This window comes from Podarcis raffonei, chromosome 4, assembly GCF_027172205.1.
Source record: "Podarcis raffonei isolate rPodRaf1 chromosome 4, rPodRaf1.pri, whole genome shotgun sequence".
Lineage (NCBI taxonomy): Eukaryota > Metazoa > Chordata > Lepidosauria > Squamata > Lacertidae > Podarcis > Podarcis raffonei.
The window spans coordinates 75243608-75266822 of record NC_070605.1 but is presented as its reverse complement, the minus strand read 5'-3'; the positions used below and the strand labels follow the sequence as shown (position 1 = coordinate 75266822).

The window sequence follows — 23215 nt, the reverse complement described above, 5'->3', positions numbered from 1 at the left end:
TTGAAGCTGTTCTTATGTTGACATTCTATAAATTACATGGGATTTGTATTGTGAGACACGGCACATTATTTTCTGAAAGGTGAGCAGCAGGTTTTACAAAGCAAGTCTTTCATTTTCAGCAAGGCCAGTGATGCTGCCTAATTTCCTTATAGGTACTTGGGCTTGTGCCTAGCCTTTCTCCAAATTCAATGGATGTTACAGAAAATAGAAGTGCTTTATGCAGTTGATCTGCAGAGATTAGGGGGGCGATGTGCTGATTTGCCTTGATATGCTGAGTCACTGTCTGTTCATGCCATCATGGAGTCTTTGAATAGTTTCCTTTTTCTTTAGCCTACGTGACTAACTGCAGTTAAAGATGGGAGAGGATTTCATTCGGTTGGCGTTTTTAAACACGCTGATTTAATTCACACCTCTTGGTCTAAGACACAGATTGGAAAGTAATTATCCTTTAGAGTACGCACTTCTGCAGAACTTTACAGTACAGTTCTCTGCTCAGGAAGGGAATGTGTAATTTTATTCATTGCATATTTTAGGATAAAATACATTTAGAAAGGCATACATTGAGATAAAATATGCATTGAAATGGTATTTTTAAATAAAACATTGAAATGTTCATACGGATTTTTAAATTATTATTATCGCAGCTAAATGTGGAGACACCGGATGAGATTGATTTATGATTGAATATGTGAGAAACAGATCCAGACTGGAAACTGATCGATCCATCTGCATTTAGAGGCAATCCTAAATGCGTGTCTTTATAACAATGGCATACCTTCCATTGTAAACTGTGCACAGTACTTCAATGGAGCAAAATTTAGTGATCCAGCTTATTCAGGCTAAATAATTTAAGGCAATGGAAGACTAATGCAGACGTTGAACTTCTTGAATGGAAAGTTTGCACAAGAATTGATATTTGTGCTGGCCGCTTTAAATGTAAACATTGCATCCTAGTCAGGAGGCCCTAAGCCAGGCTTCCTCAACCTCGGCCCTCCAGCTGTTTTGAGACTACAATTCCCATCATCCCTGACCACTGGTCCTGCTAGCTAGGGATCATGGGAGTTGTCGGCCAAAAACATCTGGAGGGCCGAGGTTGAGGAAGCCTGCCCTAAGCTACTGAAGGTAATGGGGCACTTTATATGTCCAGCTGTCCTTTGTCAACAACAAATTGTTGCTGTTTTTTGTGTTGAATATATGCTATATGGTATTTTATGGACTTAATAGGTATCTAAAGCCATTTGCACATAACAAAATTTGTATTACTTACAATCATCATAGGAGCCTCCACAACACAAAACACACTTGCTGTATGTAGTTTTTATTTTATTTGTTATTTTATCTTATATTTTGTAAATGTACACCCAGTTTCCCCCCTTTAAATTTTTTTGGGGCTCCCAAGAGAGTGGGGCCCTAAGCTATAGCTTGTTTAGCTTATACGTAAATCCGGCACTGTTCCTGGTCAGCTGGTCATGTGGAGGCAATACCATGCATAGGCTTCTGCTTCAGCGTGTCATAAAAAGCTCAGTTGTTTACGTTATGCAGCAGGAGAACCTATGACCCTCCATCAGCCCCAGCCAGCGCGGTAAATACAAGGGATGATGGGAGTTGTAGTTCAATAACATATGGAGGGTCACGGGTTTCCTGCCCTTGTTCTATAGACCATGGGATTGCTGATTCAGCACTGGATTCCATGATGGCGATAAAATAATTTTATTAAAGATTTTATTGGTTTATGAAAGTATGTGCATTGTCTCTTTTTCAGGTTGCAAAGTCTTTTCTACAGATCTGTTACATTTGATAGGAGACATTAGGGTTGTACCCCTTTTTATAGAAAACACGCAGATATGAAAACAGAGACAACAAACGAAGCTTAGTTAGAGGCAGCAATGCTTCTGAATATTAGTTGCTGGAAGCAGCAGGAGAGAAGAGAACTTTTTTTTTGTGCTTGCAGATTTCCCACTGAGGCATCTGGTTGGCCAGCGTGAGAATGGGATGATGGACTCGATGAGCTCCTCTTATCTTCTTATGTCTGGCTTTATACAGCGGCCTTATTTTAAGGGTATCAGTGAGGCAAAGATCACCAAACATACATATCACAATATCACAAAATAGCCCAAGTCAAGTTTGGAGCTGGGTGTTTGGAAGGTAGTACATCGTCAGCCTGTTTTGTTCCAGCAATGATGACTTTAAATATGCTTCTGGCTGTAAACTGGAGTAGAAATCTGGATCCAGCTAGATGGGACCCTCAAGTCCCCCAGACCACTTTGACAGGTAGCTAGGACCTCTCAAACTGCCAATCACCCATGACATCTGATTATATAATGTCAAGGGAAGGAATTGGCAGCTTGCTCTAAATGTGCTCCCAATTCTTTATATGCATAGCCTTTTTCTGTTGCTCTGCATTGCTTAATTTTGAAAAATGTTGGCCTTTGGCTGCAAAGGAAATACCAGGGTATTCTCCTGATTCTTCTTGCTTTTGGCCACAGTTTTAAGGGTTAAGCTATCAATGACGTCATATATATGATGTCCAGCCTGGTGGTGGACCAAACTGCAAGGTCCAGTGGGACCAGATAGGCCCAAAGGCTGGAGCTTCCCCACCACTGGTCTAAGTCAAGGTGTTTTTTAAAATGCTTTGAAGCCATGCATGGCTTGGGACCTTCATACCTTCCTGACTGCCTCTCCACTTCTGGATCGCTGTTGCCATCTTTGTGATGTGTTTGGATAATGATGGCCATAAAATGAGGGTTTTCTCAATATTGACCCAGGTTTGTGGAATTTTCTTTCTGCAGAGGTGTGGGAAGATACTCTTCTGATGGTTTCTGGGAGGAGCATAAGCCTCTTCCAACAGGGTTTTGGTTGACAAAATTGCTCTTTCCTTCATTTCTTGTGGCTGTTTATCTGTTGTTACTGAGTAACGTTGCTGGTTTAGAATTGTATTTTGTGTTCTTCTAAGCCATTATTTATTTTCTTCAGAGTTGTAGAACATAACATTTTAAATAAATAAAACACATTAATTTGTGGAGGTCGAAGGCTATTGCTTCGGTCCCGTAGAAATAAATGGGACAAATTCTTCATGTGACACAAGTCTCATGGGTTCGAATTGGACTAAAGAGTGATGGACTTGTAGGGTTAAATCTGCACCGTATATTTGAGACATTCGCTCCTGGTTCTCTGCCTTCTGCCTGTTTTCTTAATCTCAGTCTTCTTGTTTGGGAGCCAGGTGCAAAAGTGGCCAGGGCTCTTGCCTCTTTAACAACGGATGAAATTCCCTCTTCTATACAACTATTAAAAGTCTAGGAGCCCTACCTTCTTTCGCACCTGGCCACCCAAATTTTTGTTGTTGCTACTCTTAAATGGTTGGAAGTAATGTCTTGCGAATCACTCAGAGATCTACTTTCTGTCCTCCTTGATGCCACCTTTATTCACTTGTGTTGAACATTCTAGGGGTAGCCAGTGTGTTGACCCCCAGATGTGGATTACAGATACAGATTATAGCTCCCATCATCCCTGATTGTTGGCTGGGGCCGTGGTCCAGCAACACCAGGAGATGCAGTCCAACAACATCTGGAGGACCCCAGGTCGTTTGCCTGTTTTCTGTGCGATAGGTCTATTGAAGAGCCAATAACTAGGTGAATGATAAAAAGAAACATGCGTGGATATGTAATGGTATGATTAATGTCACTTCTAGTTTGCTGAGACGGCTGTTAGGGAGCAAAGTCCCTTTGAACTTTGGGAATGACTTCTGAGCAAAACAATGCCACAATTTCTCTGCATAAGTTCCCCGTCTCCTTTTGGTCTTTTTATTCTGTTGATTTTTTAAAAAAGAACTTTAAAGTCTCTTCTCTGTAATGCAGGATTCACAATGCATTCTTTGTGTATTTCAGGTACGGTTTGGAGGCTGATATGTAAAGCAAAATGGCTAAAGTTGATACCTATCACTCCTGTCCTGCGATCCATAGGCTGTCTCTGAAGACTATCAACGATGACCCTGATGATAAGCTTGAAAATGGATTTACCAGGTAAACTTGGTTCTGTAATTCAACATAGCCTGACTCCCAAATAAAGCACAACCTGAAACCCAAACATTATGGGAATATAGTTCACAAGGGTTTCCAACATGGTGCCTATGGGCACAATAATGCCCTTGAAGCCATTGCCTGCTGCTCAGAAAAACTCTGAGTCCCCTCCCCCACTCACTGCCCACTTGGTCATGAGAAGATGTCTCCTGGTATTCATTTGCTCTCTGCACACCCCACCACAGCCTCACTGTGCCTGGGCCCAGAAATGGCTACGTCAGATCATAAATACAAATGCCAGCCCACTAATTTACCTCGTCATGCACTCCTGTGCAGGTCTACCCAGAAATAAGCCCCATTTAAATCCATAGGATGCCTTCTACTCCATCTAAGTAAATGTCAAACTGTAGCCTTAACAGTGCAATCCTAACCATGGCTGATCAGAAGTATTTACATGCAGCTGCTGGGAGAGATCATCAGGAGGTTTGGGCTGGGTGTTCATCAGTATGCGGATGATACCCAGCTCTACCTCTCTTTTAAATCAGAACCAGTGAGGGCGGTGAAGGTCCTGTGTGAGTGTCTGGAGGCGGTTGGAGGATGGATGGCGGCTAACAGATTGAGGTTGAATCCTGACAAGACAGAAGTACTGTTTTTGGGGGACAGGAGGCGGGCAGGTGTGGAGGATTCCCTGGTCCTGAATGGGGTAACTGTGCCCCTGAAGGACCAGGTGCGCAGCCTGGGAGTCATTTTGGACTCACAGCTGTCCATGGAGGCACAGGTCAAATCTGTGTCCAGGGCAGCTGTTTACCAGCTCCATCTGGTACGTAGGCTGAGACCCTATCTGCCTGCGGACTGTCTCGCCAGAGTGGTGCATGCTCTGGTTATCTCCCGCTTGGATTACTGCAATGCGCTCTACGTGGGGCTACCTTTGAAGGTGACTCGGAAACTACAACTAATCCAGAATGCAGCACAATTTCCGAGCACAATTCAAAGTGTTGGTGCTGACCTTTAAAGCCCTAAACGGCCTCGGTCCAGTATACCTGAAGGAGCGTCTCCACCCCCATCATTCTGCCCGGACGCTGAGGTCCAGCTCCGAGGGCCTTCTGGCGGTTCCCTCATTGCGAGAAGCAAAGCTACAGGGAACCAGGCAGAGGGCCTTCTCGGTAGTGGCGCCCGCCCTGTGGAATGCCCTTCCAGCAGATGTCAAAGAGATAAACAACTACCTGACATTCAGAAGACATCTTAAGGCAGCCCTGTTCAGGGAAGTTTTTAACGTGTGATATTTTACTGTATTTTTGGTTTTTATGGAAGCCGCCCAGAGTGGCTGGGGAGGCCCAGCCAGATGGGCGGGGTATAAATAATAAATTATTATTATTATTATTATTATTATTATTATTGGATTCAATGGGACTGACTCCCAGATAAGTGGGTTCAGATTTGCATTCTGAACCATATAACGGATTTCCTTCTCTCCCCCCATCTCAGAATGGATTTTAGTATCTGTTGATTTTTTTTAGCATGTGGGCTTTGATTCTGACTGGATTTCTACAGTCCCCCCACCCCCACCCCCGGCTCACCTATTGTTTTCTGCCTTGACCATCTAGGATGGGTCTGGCAGAAAATCTAATAGATGCGAAGACAATGCATCTGTCAGTAAGTTCCGTCTGGCAAAATTCTTGTGGACATCAAGCGATGCGGAACTGAGGCAGAAGATTATTAATGTGCTGCGTTTTTCATAACGTCACCCGTGACAGTAATAGCACTTGTGACTTTGGAAGGAATGCATGTTCCTCCACGGTTGTTGCCTAATTGGGAAAGCTGGAGGAATAGCAAGTGCATGTCAAATGGGGGCTAAATGTGTTGTTCTTTCGGGTTTTACTCTTTGATTCTCAAGGACCCGCTCGCTGTGTGAGGAGGACACGTCTCCCGAATTGCACAGAGTCATTTCCATGGAGACGGGCGGCCTGCCTGAATCTCGAAGAAGCTCGTTCTCAGGCAGCGGAGCGATGGCTAGGTAAGCTACGTTTGGGAGATGGCATGGCAGTGTCCTTGCAAGAGGTTAACGGGATCTTGCACTGGAAGCAAAGGGGCGGGGCGGGGCTGGCCAGCGAAAATGCCTAAGAAACAAATATTCGTTCATATCAAACTATTATAGAAGAAATGGACGATAAATTGATCACCATCTGAACTATTAGGATCATAGGAGCCAACTCCTAGGGGCCAATGGGTCGTTGCCCCCCATAAAATATTTGAGTGGGCCAGACCATCCCAAAATTGAAGGGCATTGCCATTCAAATGGTGTGTGTGCACTGCGTCATATGATTGACTGTGCTTAGTTTCCCCTCCCAATATTTTATTCAAGTTGGCACCCCTGATTAGTTTTGGGGGCGTGCTGCATTGGGTGATTAAGGTGGTATTCGAAGCATGTTCTTTTTAGTTCCTTGAGAGAATGTAAAATTGAGAGTGAAATCTTGGTGAAACCTTTTTCGGTTTTCTATCAGAAGTCACATTTTGTATTTGGCATAACTCCCACTTCAGCAGTTTTCATGGGAGGTGGTGGGGAACCACAATCTTCTGAAAGGCCACCATGGGGCTTGTCTCAGCACCAGCTAAAATGAGGCTGTGTGGAGCAGCACTAAGTCCTTGCAAAATGTTACGTTCTCTTCAATATTTTGTTGATTGTGCGTCTGACGTGTGGGAAAGCATCCAGCTTTGAAAATATTGGCACAAAAATGCTGGGTCCGTTACCTTTAATCGCCACAGGGGGTTTCTTTCTCCAGAATATAATTTGGACGAAAGCAAAATGTTCACCGTGCAACTTTGACAAAGAATTGTTACTTATCATGTAAGTGGTTTTAGGTTCTGTGAAGGAGAGTGTTTTGTTATTATTGTTGGAGAAACCCATGTTAGCAAAAATAGCTTTGTCTCTGCATTAGTACTGGGGAGAACACAGAGTGTGAAACCTTTTCGTTGGCTTCCTTTGGATTTAATCCGTCCTATGAATACTTCAATAGCGTAAGGTTCATCCACATGTTTACAGTATGGGACCATGCAGGAACAGCCCTACTTTTAGCCAGAGTGGGGAGGCAATCTTGGGCAGATGTTTTGGGGTGTCATGAAATGGTAGCAAATTTATTATCTTCGTTGCCTAGGAAAAGGAGAAATCATGTAGGATTTTCTGGCTGCAGTGCCATAATAACTTGAATAGCCCTGGTTAGATGTGATTATACATATATCCCCCTGTGCACATATGTGTAATATTTACTTCAGATGTTGAAATGTAAAGACGTTTTATATTGAAGTGTAGACATCCACCTCATCAAATGGAAATACATCAAAATGGAAGGAGTGAGGTGTTGGTGCTGACCTTTCAAGCCCTAAACGGCCTCGGCCCAGTATACCTGAAAAAACATCTCCACTCCCATCTCTCAGCCTGGACACTGAGGTCCTCCTCTGAGGGTCTTCTGCTGGTTCCCTCACTGCAAGAAGAGAACTTGCGGGGAATCAGGCAGAGGGCCTTCCCTGTTTTGGGAAGTTTTTAATGTTTGATGTTTTACTATGTTTTAATATACACTGCAAGCTTCCCAGAGTGGCTGGGGAAACCCAGCCAGGTGGGAGAAGTTAATAATAATAATAATAATAATAATAATAATAATAATAATAATAATGGTTCTGCACGCACCATGTGTTTAGTTTGTGAAAGTTTCAAACAGACCTTCAATGACACAATTACAAGGCAATGCTAACCCTAGGAAACCTTTTGAAGTATACAATTGTTCACTTTCCCCTGGTTAGTTCGTACTGCCTAGCTGTTCCCTCCATCCTTTCAGGTTATCGTGGTTCATCTTATCACTGCGATCCTGGGCCAGGAGGAACTTGAATCATGAAGACCAAAGGCCAGATTCCTTTCTTGAGCGAATCCGAGGGCCAGAGCTCAAAGACATTCCCAGTAGAGACAGCAACACCCAGCTGAACTACGATGAGGCAGATGGACTGAAAAAGTAAGAGGATACAGCTTCTGTGGGAAGATATTTGCTTGGAACGTTGTGTTTACAGAGGAAGAATGATGCTGCCTGTGGCAGAGGGATACTTAGTGCAAGTGCTTTTCTCCTAGGAAAAAAGGTGTCAGTACTCACCATGCAAGGGAGGATTCTCGGACTCTACCAGAGCATTGTGCCTCCTTTCCTAAGCTGGAAGAAGCTTCCTGGGAAGGAGCTGCGAGGCTCTGATTTCGGAAGAAAAAGCATTGCTTAGTGCAGTACTGATAGGTACTGAATACTGTATGGGGAAGCTTTGGCCCTCCAAACGTTTTTAGGTTCCAACTCCCATCATCCCTGACCACTGGCCGTGCTGGCTGGGGCTGATGGGAGTTGGAGTTCAGCATCCTCTGGAAGACCAGAGCTTCCTTGGCCCTGCTGTAGACAATCCTAAAAATTAATTGGAAGTCTCGCCATTAGCTTTAATGCGATGTGACTTGCACCTGTCATGTATAAGGGCTACAAGTCTATATCAATAGTTTTCGGTGAATGTACCCATTCAGTCATACTCCTGATCATGTAGATTTATGGCTGGATCCTTTCTATGACTTCCGCTCAAGGCTTCCAGACTGAACTTGGTTGCCCATTTTGAAATATGGATGGTCTGCAATGCATGGCAAACAGAGCTGTTTACTCAATCTTCCATATTTCACACCAGAGCTGAGGAACCTGTGCAGATGCTGCTGGCTGCAACTCCCACAATCACTGCCCTTTGACCCTGCTGGCTGTGACTGATTGGACTTGCAGTTCACCAATATCTGAAGGACCACAGGTTCCCCAGTCCTGTTTGATGCCAAATGAAACCAAACTTCTGCAGTGAGAATAACAATGCAGATGAAATAAATTTGCAGAGATGAATCAATTTTGCCTTTTCGGCAAAAATGACCATACGCCCAAGATTCATTTCTCCTCCCCACCCAAAAAAAGCTCACACTGTTGGGCAGGAAACAATGCGTGGAAAGTGAGAAAGGAAGGGCATAGAGGCTGGGATCTGACCATTGGTAGAATTGAGGGAGGAGAGAATGGGAGCTGGTGGGGAGAAAATGAGGACAGGACACAGCACAGGAAGCTGCATTGTCCCAAGTCAGACCATTGGTTCATCTTGTTGGTATTGTCTGCACTGACTGACAGCAGCTCTTCAGACTTTCCCAACCCTACCAGGAGATGACAGCAATTGAACCTGAGAATTTCTGGGTGCATATAATGTGCACTACCAACCCATGCAACCATCCTTCTCCAGCAGCCTTGTCCATTGACATTGGAACCTTGCCTGGGCCTCTATGGTGTCTCAGCTTTCCCCCAATATTGCTTATTTAGGTTTTCAACTTTTTCTCACCCCTTGGACTACCCAATCAGAAGCGAGTCCTTAGAATGCTGGATTGTGTGGCACAGGGACGCAGAGTCTGTGACCCTCCCCATGCTATTGGCTTCCATCTCCCATCAGCCCCAGCTAGTATGGTCCGTTGTGAGGAATGATGGGAGTTGCAGTCCAACAGTGTCTGGAAGGTCACATTCCTGGTGCAGTAGATACCACAGAATGTGCTCGGGGTTGGCTGTTTGTCAGGTCCCTGAGCTTGTAGAATGTCTACACCTTATTCAGTAAAGGAGATATTTCTAAAGGTTTGCTCTATGTGTTGACGATATTTAACCATTTTAAGTAGTAGCCCCTGGATGATTAAAAGAGGGCATAGAATCTTAGAACTGTAGAGTTGGAAGGGACCATAAGGGCCGTCCAGTCAAGCCCCCTGCAATGCAGGAATCTTTTGCCCAGCTTGGGGCTCAAACTCACAAACCTGAGATTAAGAGTCTCGTGCTCTACCAACCAAGGTGTGATACCCCAGTAATCTGTGTTCTGTATATCTAGCACTATCTGTTGTTGATTACAAGGTTTCAGAGACCAATCTGGGTGCTCCTTAACTTCAGGCTTCGTATGTTCACTTCAGTTTAGAATTGTGAGTCTCCACCTATTACAGGCAGGGAATCAAAAGCGTGCATCACTGATGCTACCGTGACGTCCCTCCCTCCCACAAATGATAAGCGTTGAACCTGGGCTCTCCAATAGATAGCATTCCCCTTCCTTCGAAGTTCCAGATTTGCAGCGTTCCAGCCATGCCTCTGCTCTGCCGCGGTGTTTGCAGCAGCAGTAAATATGCCTGTTTTCTGCCAGGCCAGTCTTGGCACTGCTGCTGCGAGGATGACTGGAACGGCTTGAGGAACACTTAAGAGTCGCAGCCAAACGGGTGCTATAAATAGCCGGATCCTCCACCGTTGAGCATTAGGACGCCTGAGACCAGGCTAAAGTGCTTCAGGCACCAGGCATGGCCACAAACGTGTGTGAGCTGCACGTGAACATGGGTGCCTGGTGCCCTGGATAGTTACGCAAAGGAGCTTAGTGCTGCAGTCAAAGTTGACCTCCTTAATCTTGTCAGAATCTGGGAAGGCCTAACAGTGCAATGAATAATGGAGGTAAGGATAGTTGCACACAGTGACCAATGTATTAAATGCTTTCTGCGTTGCTCTTTTATTCACCCATGCATTTACTTGTTAATTTTAACTCACTGTAGTCAATGGGCTCTGGCCAGATTTAACATCAACTATTCCAACAACACCAATGAAGAGTAAGTACGTAGATGATCTGTGGCTTGCCTAGTCCCTCCCCACTGCTGCAAAACATGCTCCTCACAACTGTAGATCAATTGTCCCCCCCCCCTTTTTAAACCCTATGTCAGCTGCCATGCTTTTGTAGAAAATCTCTTCCTTGTAGATGATAATCTATCCCTTTCCTTCTGGTTAGTGATGTTGCTAGTTGGGAATTTACACACCGTAGTATTTAGGGGGGGACGACCCCATGCCCTTGTATTTATAGCCTTACTTTGAATTGTAGTCTCCTGGCTGGTTTTGTCGAGCTTTTCCAATGTAAATTCATAGATAAAATCTATCAGTTCTTTTAAGTGGGCTGTGTTTTGACATAACTCTGGACTCACACCACATTTAAGCAAACTGGCTGACGTGTGAGCTGTGTGGTGTCACACTCCTATTTCACTCATTTCTTAGTTGTGTGGGAAAACAAGCCACTTGGCTTGGTATTATATCCAAACCCGGGCTCGTAGTTTGTTTCTCTACAAACAAACCATGATCTGGAGCCAAGGTTTCACCCTTGGCTTCTCGATCATGGATTGTTTGGGAAAAGCAAACCATAATACTGGTTTGGATATAATGGACACCAAGTCAGCTGCTCTGTAGTTTGTTTCACCAGACAACTTAGAGGAGTTAACAAAGTGGGAGTGCATGAGCTGTGTGTATCTGTGTGCAACTCATACTCAGGCTAACTTGCTTAGCTATGGTTCAATCAGGAATGTGGCTCCTCTCTGCTGTGTGGGTCTCTGAGCAGCTTCCCCCCTCCCACATAGCACCTGCATTGCTCAAACAAACCATAGTGCTGTTTGTCATGTCATCTGAACCCAGACCACAGTTTGTTTCAAACAAAAGCGCAAGAGACAAGCCAGAAAAACGTCAAGGACAAACCATAGTTTATTTATGGCTTACCGCTCAAGCATTGTTTGAAACCAACAGTAGCCTTGGGTTGGACAACACAACAAGCAATCCTGTGTCTTGGTTGAGCTGCATGGGGCAGACAATGAACCCACCTGGCAGTGGGAAGGTACTTTCATGGGTAAGCCTGTTTTAAAACTATGGCTTATTGTGATGTTTGTGCCAGGCCTAGGCCTCTCTCTCAACATCTCTCTCATGTTTAATATTGTGTCTTTTAGTTTGAGTAATCCAGGATGCTTTAAGGCAGACTGGATTTTCCTGGTATTTCTCCTCAATCACATACAAAATAGTCTTGTAAAATGTAAAAGTAACATTTACTCGCTCAGAATACATGTTGCAGAATAACAGATGGTATATCAGTTATGAAGTCTAGCTTAAAAGGGAGTCTGATCATGGAGCTCGGATTTAGCAGATGTCACCGAAGAGAGGAAGAGAATGTGCCCAGGCAGGGAGGAGAATATATTACTACACCTTGCCCCTGTCAGGTGGGTCTCTCACAGAGTCCTCTCTAGCAAACTCACAGGAAGACTCTGTGAGCTTTTGCTCCTATCATGTGCCTATCTAGTGAAACATGAAATGTTGGTTTGACTGCATGTTAAATATCCCACGTATGGCTTCATAATTGTCAGAGAAGTAGATTGGGCAGGGAACAATCTTCAGGCACTATTCATTTCATCTGGGCTGGCATTCTTGGTTTAATGATACGAGTCTTACAGCCTCTCTGAAGAAAGAAACAGCACCACGTACTATCTAGGTAATGGTGCAGAGGGACAACTTGACACAAACTCTCTATATAGATTTCTTATACTTCATCAGACTTTATTTCCCTACCCTACCCCAAGGAAAGGTGTCAGAATGATTCCTTAGCACACCAGGCCAAATAGATAAATTCTGGGCTGTTGTGTGAAAGATTTATTGCTGGCAACTGTATAAAGTGTGTACTAAGCTCTTTCAAAATCAGCCACATATTGTGTGTGTGTGTGTGTGTGGTGTTGCGTTCCTGATATTCACCAACTATTGTGATGTGCACAATATTTTGTATCAAACCATGCAAGTAGCCATTCGGGCAAACTTTAGACTGGCCTCCTCTAGTCTTCCTGAACCTGCTCCCTGCTTGCTAGCTCTCCAGCTGCTGATGAGCCAATCACGTTTTGCTAAGTCCGTTGCACACTGTGTTATGCAGAAAGAAGGAAGAAAAGAAAGATGTTAAGGAGGAGAAAAAGGAGGAGAAGAAAGAGGAAAAAAAGGAAGAAAAGAAAGAGGAGAAAAAGGATGACAAAAAAGATGATAAAAAGGATGATAAAAAGAAGGAAGAAGAGTAAGTATAAATTAGGAGGACTGCATCTTTACAACACACTTCCTGCTCTGTACAGAATTGAATGGTATAATCAACTAACTGCTCCTGAGTCGTTTAGCTCTTGAGTGATTGTCGTGTCGAAACCTACAATCGGCTTTGGCTCTGGAATATTCAAACGGCGCATTCTAGAATGCTGCAGCCACTCAGGGACCTTCCGCAACTTACTGAGAATTAGGGCCACCTCTCCCAGAACGTTGCGCAAACATGGGATAACTCTGGCACCTACGCAGAAACATTGCAGCCATCATTTGCGTGGACAGGCGGAGTCCCCAGATCCCCCGCGGTCCCCCCGTCATGCGGAATAACGACTCGAGACAACGTGCTATGGGATTAAATTGGCCACAACTTTATTGAATTTCAAATGTGGGTAGACCTTGGCTCAGGCATTGGGCGTTCTCCCTCCCCAGTCCCCAGCCGGGGATCTAGGGAGCATCAGGGTTTTTCAGTGTGTGTGTGGGGGATGGGCCGGCTCTGGAGAACATATGTTCAAGCAGAGACAGCCGCCCCCGTTACGCCGCCGCCGCAGGGGAGAGCAATGACAACCTTTCGGCGCACGGCCAAAGCCTCCCTTCAGAAACCCCTTTAACGGGGAACCCTGGTATCGCCGCCGCAAAGAGGAAGATGGACTAAAGGATTCCGCCCAAGGCCTGATACTGCCAAAGTTGTGACGTTTTGCTACGGGAAAGGCGAAACCTGCCAATGCAGGGAAATTCCTTTCCGGCCCTTTAACAGCGACCTTACGTAGCAGCGCCCGCATACCTGTGAAGAAAAGTTAACCTGCGAAACCTGTGAAGAAAAGTTAACCTGCAAAATAAGGCATTAACTGAGGGTGGGTAGGGTGGGAGAAGCTCTGGAGCCAAGTGAGGATTCCCAGGTAAGATCCTCCCTCTATTGTGTGGGCAGGTAATCCCTCCCCTACCTGGACTGGTCTCCTTGGCAACGCTTCCCCCAGGTGGGATTGGGCAAATGACTGAGGTAGGCGGAGACCTCCAGGTACCCCACCTGAGGGAAGGCAAGGCCAAGCCTAAGCTATTGGAGCCGCTCGAGATCCAGGGGCTGCACGCGTCCACGCAAAGGGCGCCCCCCGTTTTTAAGCGGGGAGCGGTCATTGGTGACATTTGGTGCAGCCATCATTTACAGGTGACAGCAGCATGATGTGAGCTGGTCCCCTGTGCATTTTCCACACCATGTTGCCTTCCTATATAAAGGCTTGCAGCTCTGAGTGTTAGGGCAAAACTCCTGTGACTGACCCCGTCCACATGGCCACAGACCTTTTTAAACAGAAAGTAACAGCACTGCTGTAAGATGAATTCACAAAAATATGTAAACATATGTAAACATATAAAGGATATGCAAGTCAGGCTTGGCAAAGCCTGTGTTTTCTGGTTGTCCCCTTAGAGCAGTTTAAGAACGTGTTGACCCCACTTTCCCTCCTCTCCCCACTTGCTGGTTCCTTGGCACATTGGCCAGTTAGGGCAGCAAAACAAGCTGTGCGGGTGAGAGCGGAATGAATTGCAGCAGTCTTTGGTAGGCTGCTGCACTCCAAATGAATTGGACTACAACTCCCATCCTCCCCTGCCAGGAGGGTACCAAGTTGGCAAAGGTTGTACTACAGGAAGGAAGCTCCTGCTAACCCCACCCTTTGAATTTCTTGCACACAACTGGCATAGTGGCCGGAGGATTTGGCACATTCAGGTTTGATAGCTGAAGCTTCCAATACTAAGGTCATGTTTACTGCTAGCGTGAACAGATGGGGTGCCATTGATATAGCCGCTAAACCTATTTGCACTTCTGCGAAGCGCAAGGCTGTGCATGCATTCTTGGAGATAAATGAATCCCACTGACTTCAACAAGACTGCCTTGGAAGGAAGGGTGGCTAGCATGGCAGCCTTGCAGTTCAATCCTACACAGCTTTACTCAGACTTGGCCATGGAATTTGCGCTTTGGTTCACTACCTAAGCTTGTGCCCCCCGATGAGGACCAACTTCCTTGCAACACCATGTCGAGGAAGGTTGGAAAGAAATAGAACGCTCAAAAGGCAAAGTAGATAATTGATTCCAAGAAGTGTGTTGCAAAGATTGCATCTCAATTACGCTACTGATGTGAGAAAACGAAGCAACAATAGTGGTAGTTGTGTACTTTGCGTGCTGTAGACTTGTAGTAATAGTACCTGCTGTCGTTCTGTGATAGTAGTGATTGTGCAGGTAGTGAAAGCTGGTTAAAAACAAGATGTCTAGCTTCTGCATTTACTGTACTGGCAAGGTTGTAAATGTAATGCTGATAGTTTGGTGAGCAAAGTCTTTCACATCTGTATGAGCCATCTGTTCGATACCCTGTTCAGTTCAAGCCTTAAGATGCTGTGAATGAAGCATCCTCAATTTAAGCACAGGATGAGACCACTTTAGCTGATGACAAGCACTGACTGATGGTCGGATCAGTTATACACCTGATAATTCCCAGACATGCCCTCTTTTGGGGGTCCTACCCAGGGAGAAATTTTACATTTTAAAGCAAATGTCCTGGATTTGGGGTTAAAATAAAAAAATTATAAATTGTGCGTGGGCAGTTCTGGGTCTGGTTCTGGCTCTGGCGGTGGTGGCCCAGGATATAGCATGGGCAACTCAGGCTCAGCGGCGGAGCTATCAGGAGATTACCCTGAAAAAAACTCAACAACTTTTTGTGTCCGGATTTTGTACCTCTTGAAATATGGCGACCCTAAGATAAACTCGCTGATTCCAATTTATGAATGTATACGTGGGTGCCATGTTGGGCCATACCAGATGGACCAATGCTGGCTATAATGTATTTCTTTACGAAATTGCAGCCTTCAGCGTACTGGAAGCGGGATCTCTCTGGGACACGAGATGCGCCTGTGATCAATGGAATTTCATGTGCTCACACCTGCATATTCTTATTGCAATTATTTCATTTATTAAATTATATACAGCCCCCTCATCGCAAGATCTCAGGGCTGTTCACAGATAAAATACAAGTTAGAACAACAAGTAAAGAATTAAAACAAAAACAACAAAACAATAACGCCCCTGCTTTCCCCTTCTTTTCAGAAAGAAGAAAGAGGTCTTTGTGATGGACCCTTCAAGCGATCTGTACTATAGGTGGTTGACCATCATTGCAACACCCGTATTCTATAACTGGTGTTTGATAGTGTGTAGGTGAGGATTCTTCGTTGGTGGGTACTTCTCTTGCCATTGCCTGTTTCGGTCCTTTGTCTTTACTACTGTGCACATTAGATCTTTTTTAAAAACACAGCAAATATTTGTATCCGAATGCAACGTTGGTTGATTTTCCTTTTCCTACTCTTGTCCTGGTGTTTGGTTTTTTCCCCATTATCATTTTTATAGTGCTTATTTATTTATTTATTTGTTTATTTATCGGCATTCTTTCTTCTGAGACAGTTGTGCAGATCGAAATGGTAGCAGTTTTCAAATCTGCTATATAAATAATACACATGAAACTGCTGACTGTATATGCCTACCTAGCTTGCTTTGAATGTCACTGTAGCTCATTTCTGCCTCTTTTCCTCTCGATTTAACGCAAGATGCTACAACCTTGTTTTGCTTAATATAACCTTTCAGGCTAATTTTAAATATATTCATGTTTTATTAATATTTTCCCTCCTTTTTTGCTGGCCATTCACTTTCAACTCGCTCTGAAATCTGGAATGCCGGCCTAACTATCTCTTGCTCATTAGATCCAGCTGTTTGCCTGTCTTATCAGCAAGTCTATTCAAGTGGTTTATATTAGCCCTACAATTCTATACTTTCATCTATACGCAGCTCTTTCTGAAGCAGGAACTGCCGCCCTCCCCACCCCATCCTCATTTCATTTGCAGCAATCTCTTGCCACTTGTAACAACCTGTCACCGCCATCTGGTGGGCTGAGTAGACCTGCAGTTCACAGATCATGAATTATATTTTGAATAGGCTGAGCCCTTGCACAGCTTTTCTTGGATTATTTGCTCAGTGCAGTTCCGCTAAATTGATTTCTGCTCTCCACTTTCCTTACCAGTATCAGGAAGATAAGCACAGGGAGAATTACAACCTCAGAGAATATATGGGAGATGAAAGCAGGCAATGTTTCAACGTAAAGCTGAATGTGTGGTTTGCTCTCCCCCAGTGCAACCTGCCTTGAACTGCTTGTTAGCTCTAAGCAAATCTTCCATTCCTTTCTGTTTGTTTAGAGCCTGTTTCGATGAGCTTCAACTGGAACACATTACACTTTGGCTGATCTTGGACTATTCCTCTGATGTCATCTATGTCCTGGACACATTTGTCAGGTACAGAACAGGTGAGTTGTTTGAGCAGTTACCAACCACGGAATCACACCACGAATGGCAGCAGATTCTGTCTGTCTGCGTGAATCTGGACTCAGTTAAATTAGGGGGGTGGGATTCATGCTGGCTTTGCCTCAGCTATGTTCCCAGATCTGCTTCTTGTTTATTTTTGTCATCTTGGGCAGATCAAGAACCCTTGCTTTGCTTTTACTGCCAAAATGAAGCCTAGGTGTGAGCAGAAAGGACTTGAGCATCCTGCTGCAGCCCCCTGAGCACTCTCAAAACTTGCTCTGTACAGCTGAGGGACCCTTCAGATTTTGGGGGTGCAAAGGAAGGCAGGGGGTAGGAGAGAAAGGTGAGGTTCTGTTGGGTGAGCAGAAATCTGCTCATGCAATGTGGGATTCTGCCCGCTGATGTTAAGATGAGCACTATATAAGATGAGTAATGTCATGTCTGGGATGCGGGTGGCGCTGTGGGTTAAACCACAGAGCCTAGGGCTTGCTGATCAGAAGGTTGGCGGTTCGAATCCCCGCGACGGGGTGAGCTCCCGTTGCTCGGTCCCTGCTCCTGCCAACCTAGCAGTTCGAAAGCACGTCAAAGTGCAAGTAGATAAATAGGTACTGCTCCAGCAGGAAGGTAAATGGCGTTTCCGTGCGCTGCTCTGGTTCGCCAGAAGCAGCTTAGTCATGCTGGCCACATGACCCGGAAACTGTACCCCGGCTCCCTTGACCAGTAAAGCGACATGAGCGCCGCAACCCCAGAGTCGTCCGCAACTGGACCTAAAAGTCAGGGGTCCCTTTACCTTTTTAATGTCATGTCTTACCATTTTTGTGTTTACCACCCTAGGCTCTTTGGGGAAGGAGAGCAGGATAGAAATTTAATAAATGAAGTGAGTGTGGCAATGCCTGGTCGTACTTCAAAAGTTGAACAGAATCTGTTCCGGAAGCCTGTTCGACTTCCAAAACGTTCGACTTCCAAAGCGTGGCTTCTGATTGGCTGCATGAAGCTCCTGCAGCCAATTGGAAGCCCCGTAAGCCCCGTCAGACATTCGCCTTCCAAAAGAACATTCAAAAACCGGAACATTCACTTCCGGTTTTCGATTGTTCAGGAGCTGGAATGTTCGACTCCCAAGGCGTTCAGGAGCCGAGGTACAACTGTATTTTATTTATTTCAATAAATATTGATGGCAAAACAATATTTTGCTATAGATGGTCACAAAACAGTTAAAATATTGAAAATAAATATATTTGAAAACCCATGAGCAGCTTTCCGGGGTAGACAGTTCTGCTTAAGCAATCTCTTGCCTTCTCTGTCCTTTTGCTTTTTCAGGTTTCCTGGAACAAGGACTACTAGTTCGCGATGAAAAAAAGTTAAGACTGAATTATCAATCTACTACGCAGTTCAAGCTGGACTTGCTCTCTCTTATCCCAACAGACCTGGGCTATTTTAAATTTGGGGTTAACTATCCTGAGCTGCGCTTTAATCGGCTGCTGAGAATTGCTAGGCTATTTGAGTTTTTTGACCGTACAGAAACGAGAACAAACTACCCAAACATGTTTCGAATTGGGAACCTTGTCTTGTACATTCTTATCATTATCCACTGGAATGCATGCATATTTTTTGCTATTTCCAAGCAGATTGGATTTGGAACAGACACCTGGGTCTATCCCAATATATCCCATCCAGAACATGGACGTCTGTCCAGGAAATACATTTACAGTTTATATTGGTCAACGTTGACATTGACAACCATTGGCGAGACTCCACCTCCTGTGAAAGATGTAGAGTATCTGTTTGTGGTCATGGACTTCCTGGTTGGTGTGCTCATCTTTGCTACCATTGTCGGTAACGTAGGCTCAATGATCTCTAACATGAATGCCTCTAGGGCAGAGTTCCAGGCGAAGGTTGATTCTATCAAACAGTACTTGCAGTTCCGAAAAGTCACCAAAGACTTGGAAAACAGGGTTATTAAATGGTTTGATTACCTGTGGACCAACAAGAAAACGGTGGAAGAGAAAGAAGTTCTGAAGTACCTCCCTGATAAACTGAAGGCTGAAATTGCCATCAATGTCCACTTAGACACACTAAGGAAGGTACGCATCTTCCAAGACTGTGAAGCTGGACTTCTTATTGAGCTGGTGTTGAAGCTAAGACCCACGGTCTTCAGTCCTGGAGATTATATCTGCAAGAAAGGGGATATCGGAAGGGACATGTATATTATTAAAGAAGGGAAGCTGGCTGTCGTGGCTGATGATGGTGTGACCCAGTTTGTGGTCCTAAGTGATGGCAGCTACTTTGGAGAAATCAGCATCTTAAATATCAAAGGCAGCAAATCTGGCAACAGGAGGACAGCCAACATCAGAAGTATAGGCTATTCTGACCTGTTCTGCTTATCTAAAGATGACCTGATGGAAGCTCTCACTGAGTACCCTGATGCCAAAAAGGCACTAGAAGAAAAAGGACGGCAGATTTTGATGAAAGACAATTTGATTGATGAGGAAGCAGCTAAAGCAGGAGCGGATCCTAAAGACCTGGAGGAGAAAATAGAAAAGCTGGAAGCTGCCCTAGACATTCTCCAGACCAGGTTTGCTAGACTCCACGGAGAGTACACTGCGTCTCAAGCCAAAGTCAAGCAGAGACTTGTAAAAGTGGAGACAAAAGTGAAGAAGTATGGAAGTGGTACGCTGTCAGGTGACGAGGGTGAAAAACCACAGGAAGAGAAAAAGGATTAAGTGGGCACTTTGATCATCTTCATTCAGCTCAGAATATTGCATCAGAGAAGAGATATGCACATGAAAATATGTAAACAAGGCTATTTTTATATGGACCCAAATCAATGGCATTTGTAGCATTTTTAACTGAAGCAATTGTCATGTAAATAGGAAATTCTTATGTTTTATGATATTTTTAGAAACAGTTCTTCACTTCCTTTTCTTTGTTGTTCATTTTGTATTGGTTACGGGTTTCTTATGAGTCATGATCAGACCTCCTTGATGCCAGAGTGTGTGCATGTCTGACTGCATTTGTGATTGATACCTTTCACTATGTATTTGGCACCAAGGAGGTCTTCTGTAAACTAATAACTTAGTGGACTGATCAAACAGATGCATACATATAAATAAGAACGCTACTTGCACCATTTCTGCTTTGAAATCATAGCAGCCTCCCGGTGAATATAATTTATCCACTTTCACTAAATTTATTCTACTCATTTTGAAAACACTAGACACTATATAGAACCATCTATATAGTACTTGCTGAATGTGGCATGTGTGAATGAGCTACTTTTATACTTATCTGTCACAAATCTCCATATAGTTCTACTTATGATATTATTTGGTTGTTGGAAGGGCCTGGCGGAGTTCTAATTTCTCTCCCTCAGAGAATTACAGATAGGCAAAATTGGAGCAGTAAGTAGGGTTGCTGTGGAAGTGCCCTCTGGACTTTTGTTCAGGCGTATAACATTCATTCCAGAACTGAGCTGAAAAGAAACCAGTTTCTCAGTTTTGCAGCAGAAACTGGCTGTGCACAGTGCTGATTGGCTGGTGCCTGTAACATCATGAATCCATAACCCCCTCCCCCTGTGGTTGTTTTTTGTTTGGTTTAAAAAGGCAGTGAATGAAATTTTAATTGCACAAAGTGACCCTTTGAATAATAGGGCAGATAGATAGTCTTGAAGCATGGGGAAAGGGGACAAGACTGCACTACCAATGACCACCACTTTCTGGGAATGTATAGAAATGAGAACAACCATGCTGCGTTATTCTGATGCTCATCCCATATTCCAGGTACTCTTTCTCTGTTCATTGCCCCTAAATTTACTATTCACTCTGGTTTTTAACAAAATGCAGGATTTTTTCAGCTTTTCTGCACTGCTGACAGTCCTCTGTAGTTTCCTTGTCGTTTTTCTACTGTGCAACAGAAGTCAGCAAGTAATACAATATTTGCAAGCCTTTACTGACAGGCAGCACTATAAGACAACTCAGCCATGTGAAATGAGTTCCCCCACAGTCTTCTTTTTCTCTCTCTCTCCTCCATATTGATGCCATTCCTTACACCCCTTTCTACGCTAATACATAACAATGAAGCTGTTAAGCAGAGGAATGGTGATTTCCTCTCGTCTTGCCCTATTGCCTGTCAATTTCACAGCCATTGCATAAAAGTGTGTTCATTTTCTTCAGGCATGTCCTTTTACTGCTTCTAGGGGAAAGTTTTGTTTCCAGTAACCTGTAACAGGCTGTGAACTGTAAAAAAGAAAAGAAAGAAAGTTAGAATGTGATGTAATTTATAAATTCATTTCTCATAATTAAAAGTGCAGCATGCATATTTAGTCAGAAGTATGTTCCAGTGGGTGGTATTCAACTAAGTTTTCCTCAGAGTAGACCTGCTGGAATTAATGCAGCAAAAAAATTATTCAGAGTAGAGCCATTGAAATTAATGGCTGAATCTACTCTGAATAAATTTTTTGCTTGATACTGCGCCCCCCCCCCCGTATGAGTTGGATCCAATCTAAGTTAGTCGCACACAGTGCTATTTTTCTATAAAAATTGCTGCCGGAACTCACCATGAATACTGCCCTTGTTCTCTTATAATGGCAATGGCACCCACCTGAGAAGGGCTGGAACTGAGTTCCAGTGAGTGCTGGCTGGAAAAAAAAGCCCTGGTTGCACATAGGTCCCATTGAACTCAATGTGAAAACTTAAACATGACTAATTTAATTGCCATTGATTCAGTGCGACCCAACTGCAGTGAATCCAGGACTAGAACCCAACTCTCAGTGTCTAACATGATGTCCTCCTTAATACAATGGTACCTTGGGTTACATACGCTTCAGGTTACATAGGCTTCAGGTTACAGACTCCGCTGACCCAGAAATAGTGCTTCAGGTTAAGCACTTTGCTTCAAGATGAGAACAGAAATTGTGCTCCGGTGGTGCGGTGGCAGCAGGAGGCCCCATTAGCTAAAGTGGTGCTTCAGGTTAAGAACAGTTTCAGGTTAAGAATGGACCTCCGGAACGAATTAAGTACTTAACCCGAGGTCCCACTGTACAGTTGTTTAGAACTGCAGCCTAAGTTTGTTTGCTGGTCTGAGACACAGCAAATGTAACTGCTCGAATTGTACCTCAAAGTTATGCATGGTACTGCCTCATGATGTGGAAAACATCAGAAGGAATGCTGGGTTGCTTTGATGATGCTGCCTTGGCAGCCCCAAAGCGCTACTGAGGTGAAACATAACGCAATCAGGAGGAGCTGAGGTGACTTAAGGCAAAGGAATCACTCGCTTTAGTTGCCCACCTATGACAGAGGCTAGGAATCTGTGTCCTGTCAGGTGTTGTGGGACATCAGCCCCAGCCAGAATATGTAAACAATAATACAAAATATGAAGTTATTAAAATGCATAAAATGTACAACTCATCCAAGTAGCCAACAATTAAATTCAAACCATGATTCTTAAGATGCTATCCGACTAAGGCATACTCAGAAAGGATCTGCTGATTTCAGCTGGTCTACTCCGAGTAGGACTTAATGCTGGCTGTCACCCTTGTCATTTAGTGTATGTATGCTTGCATTTGCTGACAGAGCTGCATAGATGTTGTAGAAATTTTGAATTCAAACATGTCTATGATCCATAGTCAATACAGGGCAACCACCACATGGAGGGGGCTTGAAATAACACCTGTGTGATGACACCCCCCCCCCGTCCTGATTTTGCAGTTGTGTAAAATCGTATAACCACCTTTTTTATTTGCAATGCCTACTCTGGCAGATTTCCCACAGTGAAATTGAGACATGCAGTACAATCCTATATATGTGTCCACTGAGTTCTGTGGATTTTACTCCCAGGTGAGTGACAGTAGCATTGCAGTCGCAGTATGTGATGATTTAAGTGTGAAACCTCTCCATATGTTACAGCCACTGTGTGGAACACTTATTCATATATGGGCAAAGTCATTGGTAAC

At 44.2% G+C, this 23215-nt stretch overlaps 1 protein-coding gene across 1 annotated transcript; it reads left to right on the top strand.

Annotated features, from left to right (window-relative positions):
- Positions 1-5791: 5791 nt before the first annotated feature.
- On the top strand, positions 5792-22036 carry CNGA3 (cyclic nucleotide gated channel subunit alpha 3). The gene is made up of 5 exons (XM_053384126.1): positions 5792-6030; positions 7847-8017; positions 16028-16135; positions 17164-17270; positions 18586-22036. The coding sequence occupies exons 1-5, from the start codon at positions 5966-5968 to the stop codon at positions 19986-19988; spliced, it is 1854 nt and encodes a 617-aa protein (XP_053240101.1). The 5' UTR covers positions 5792-5965; the 3' UTR covers positions 19989-22036.
- Positions 22037-23215: the final 1179 nt, after the last annotated feature.

Bases quoted from the DNA above. Each gene is read 5' to 3' on its own strand.
- CNGA3 (XM_053384126.1), top strand. From the start codon at position 5,966: ATGGAGACGGGCGGCCTGCCTGAATCTCGAAGAAGCTCGTTCTCAGGC. The intron at 8,018-16,027 runs GTAAGAGGATAC...CCTTCTTTTCAG, and splicing joins GAGGCAGATGGACTGAAAAA to AAAGAAGAAAGAGGTCTTTG. The intron at 17,271-18,585 runs GTGAGTTGTTTG...TTGCTTTTTCAG, and splicing joins ATTTGTCAGGTACAGAACAG to GTTTCCTGGAACAAGGACTA.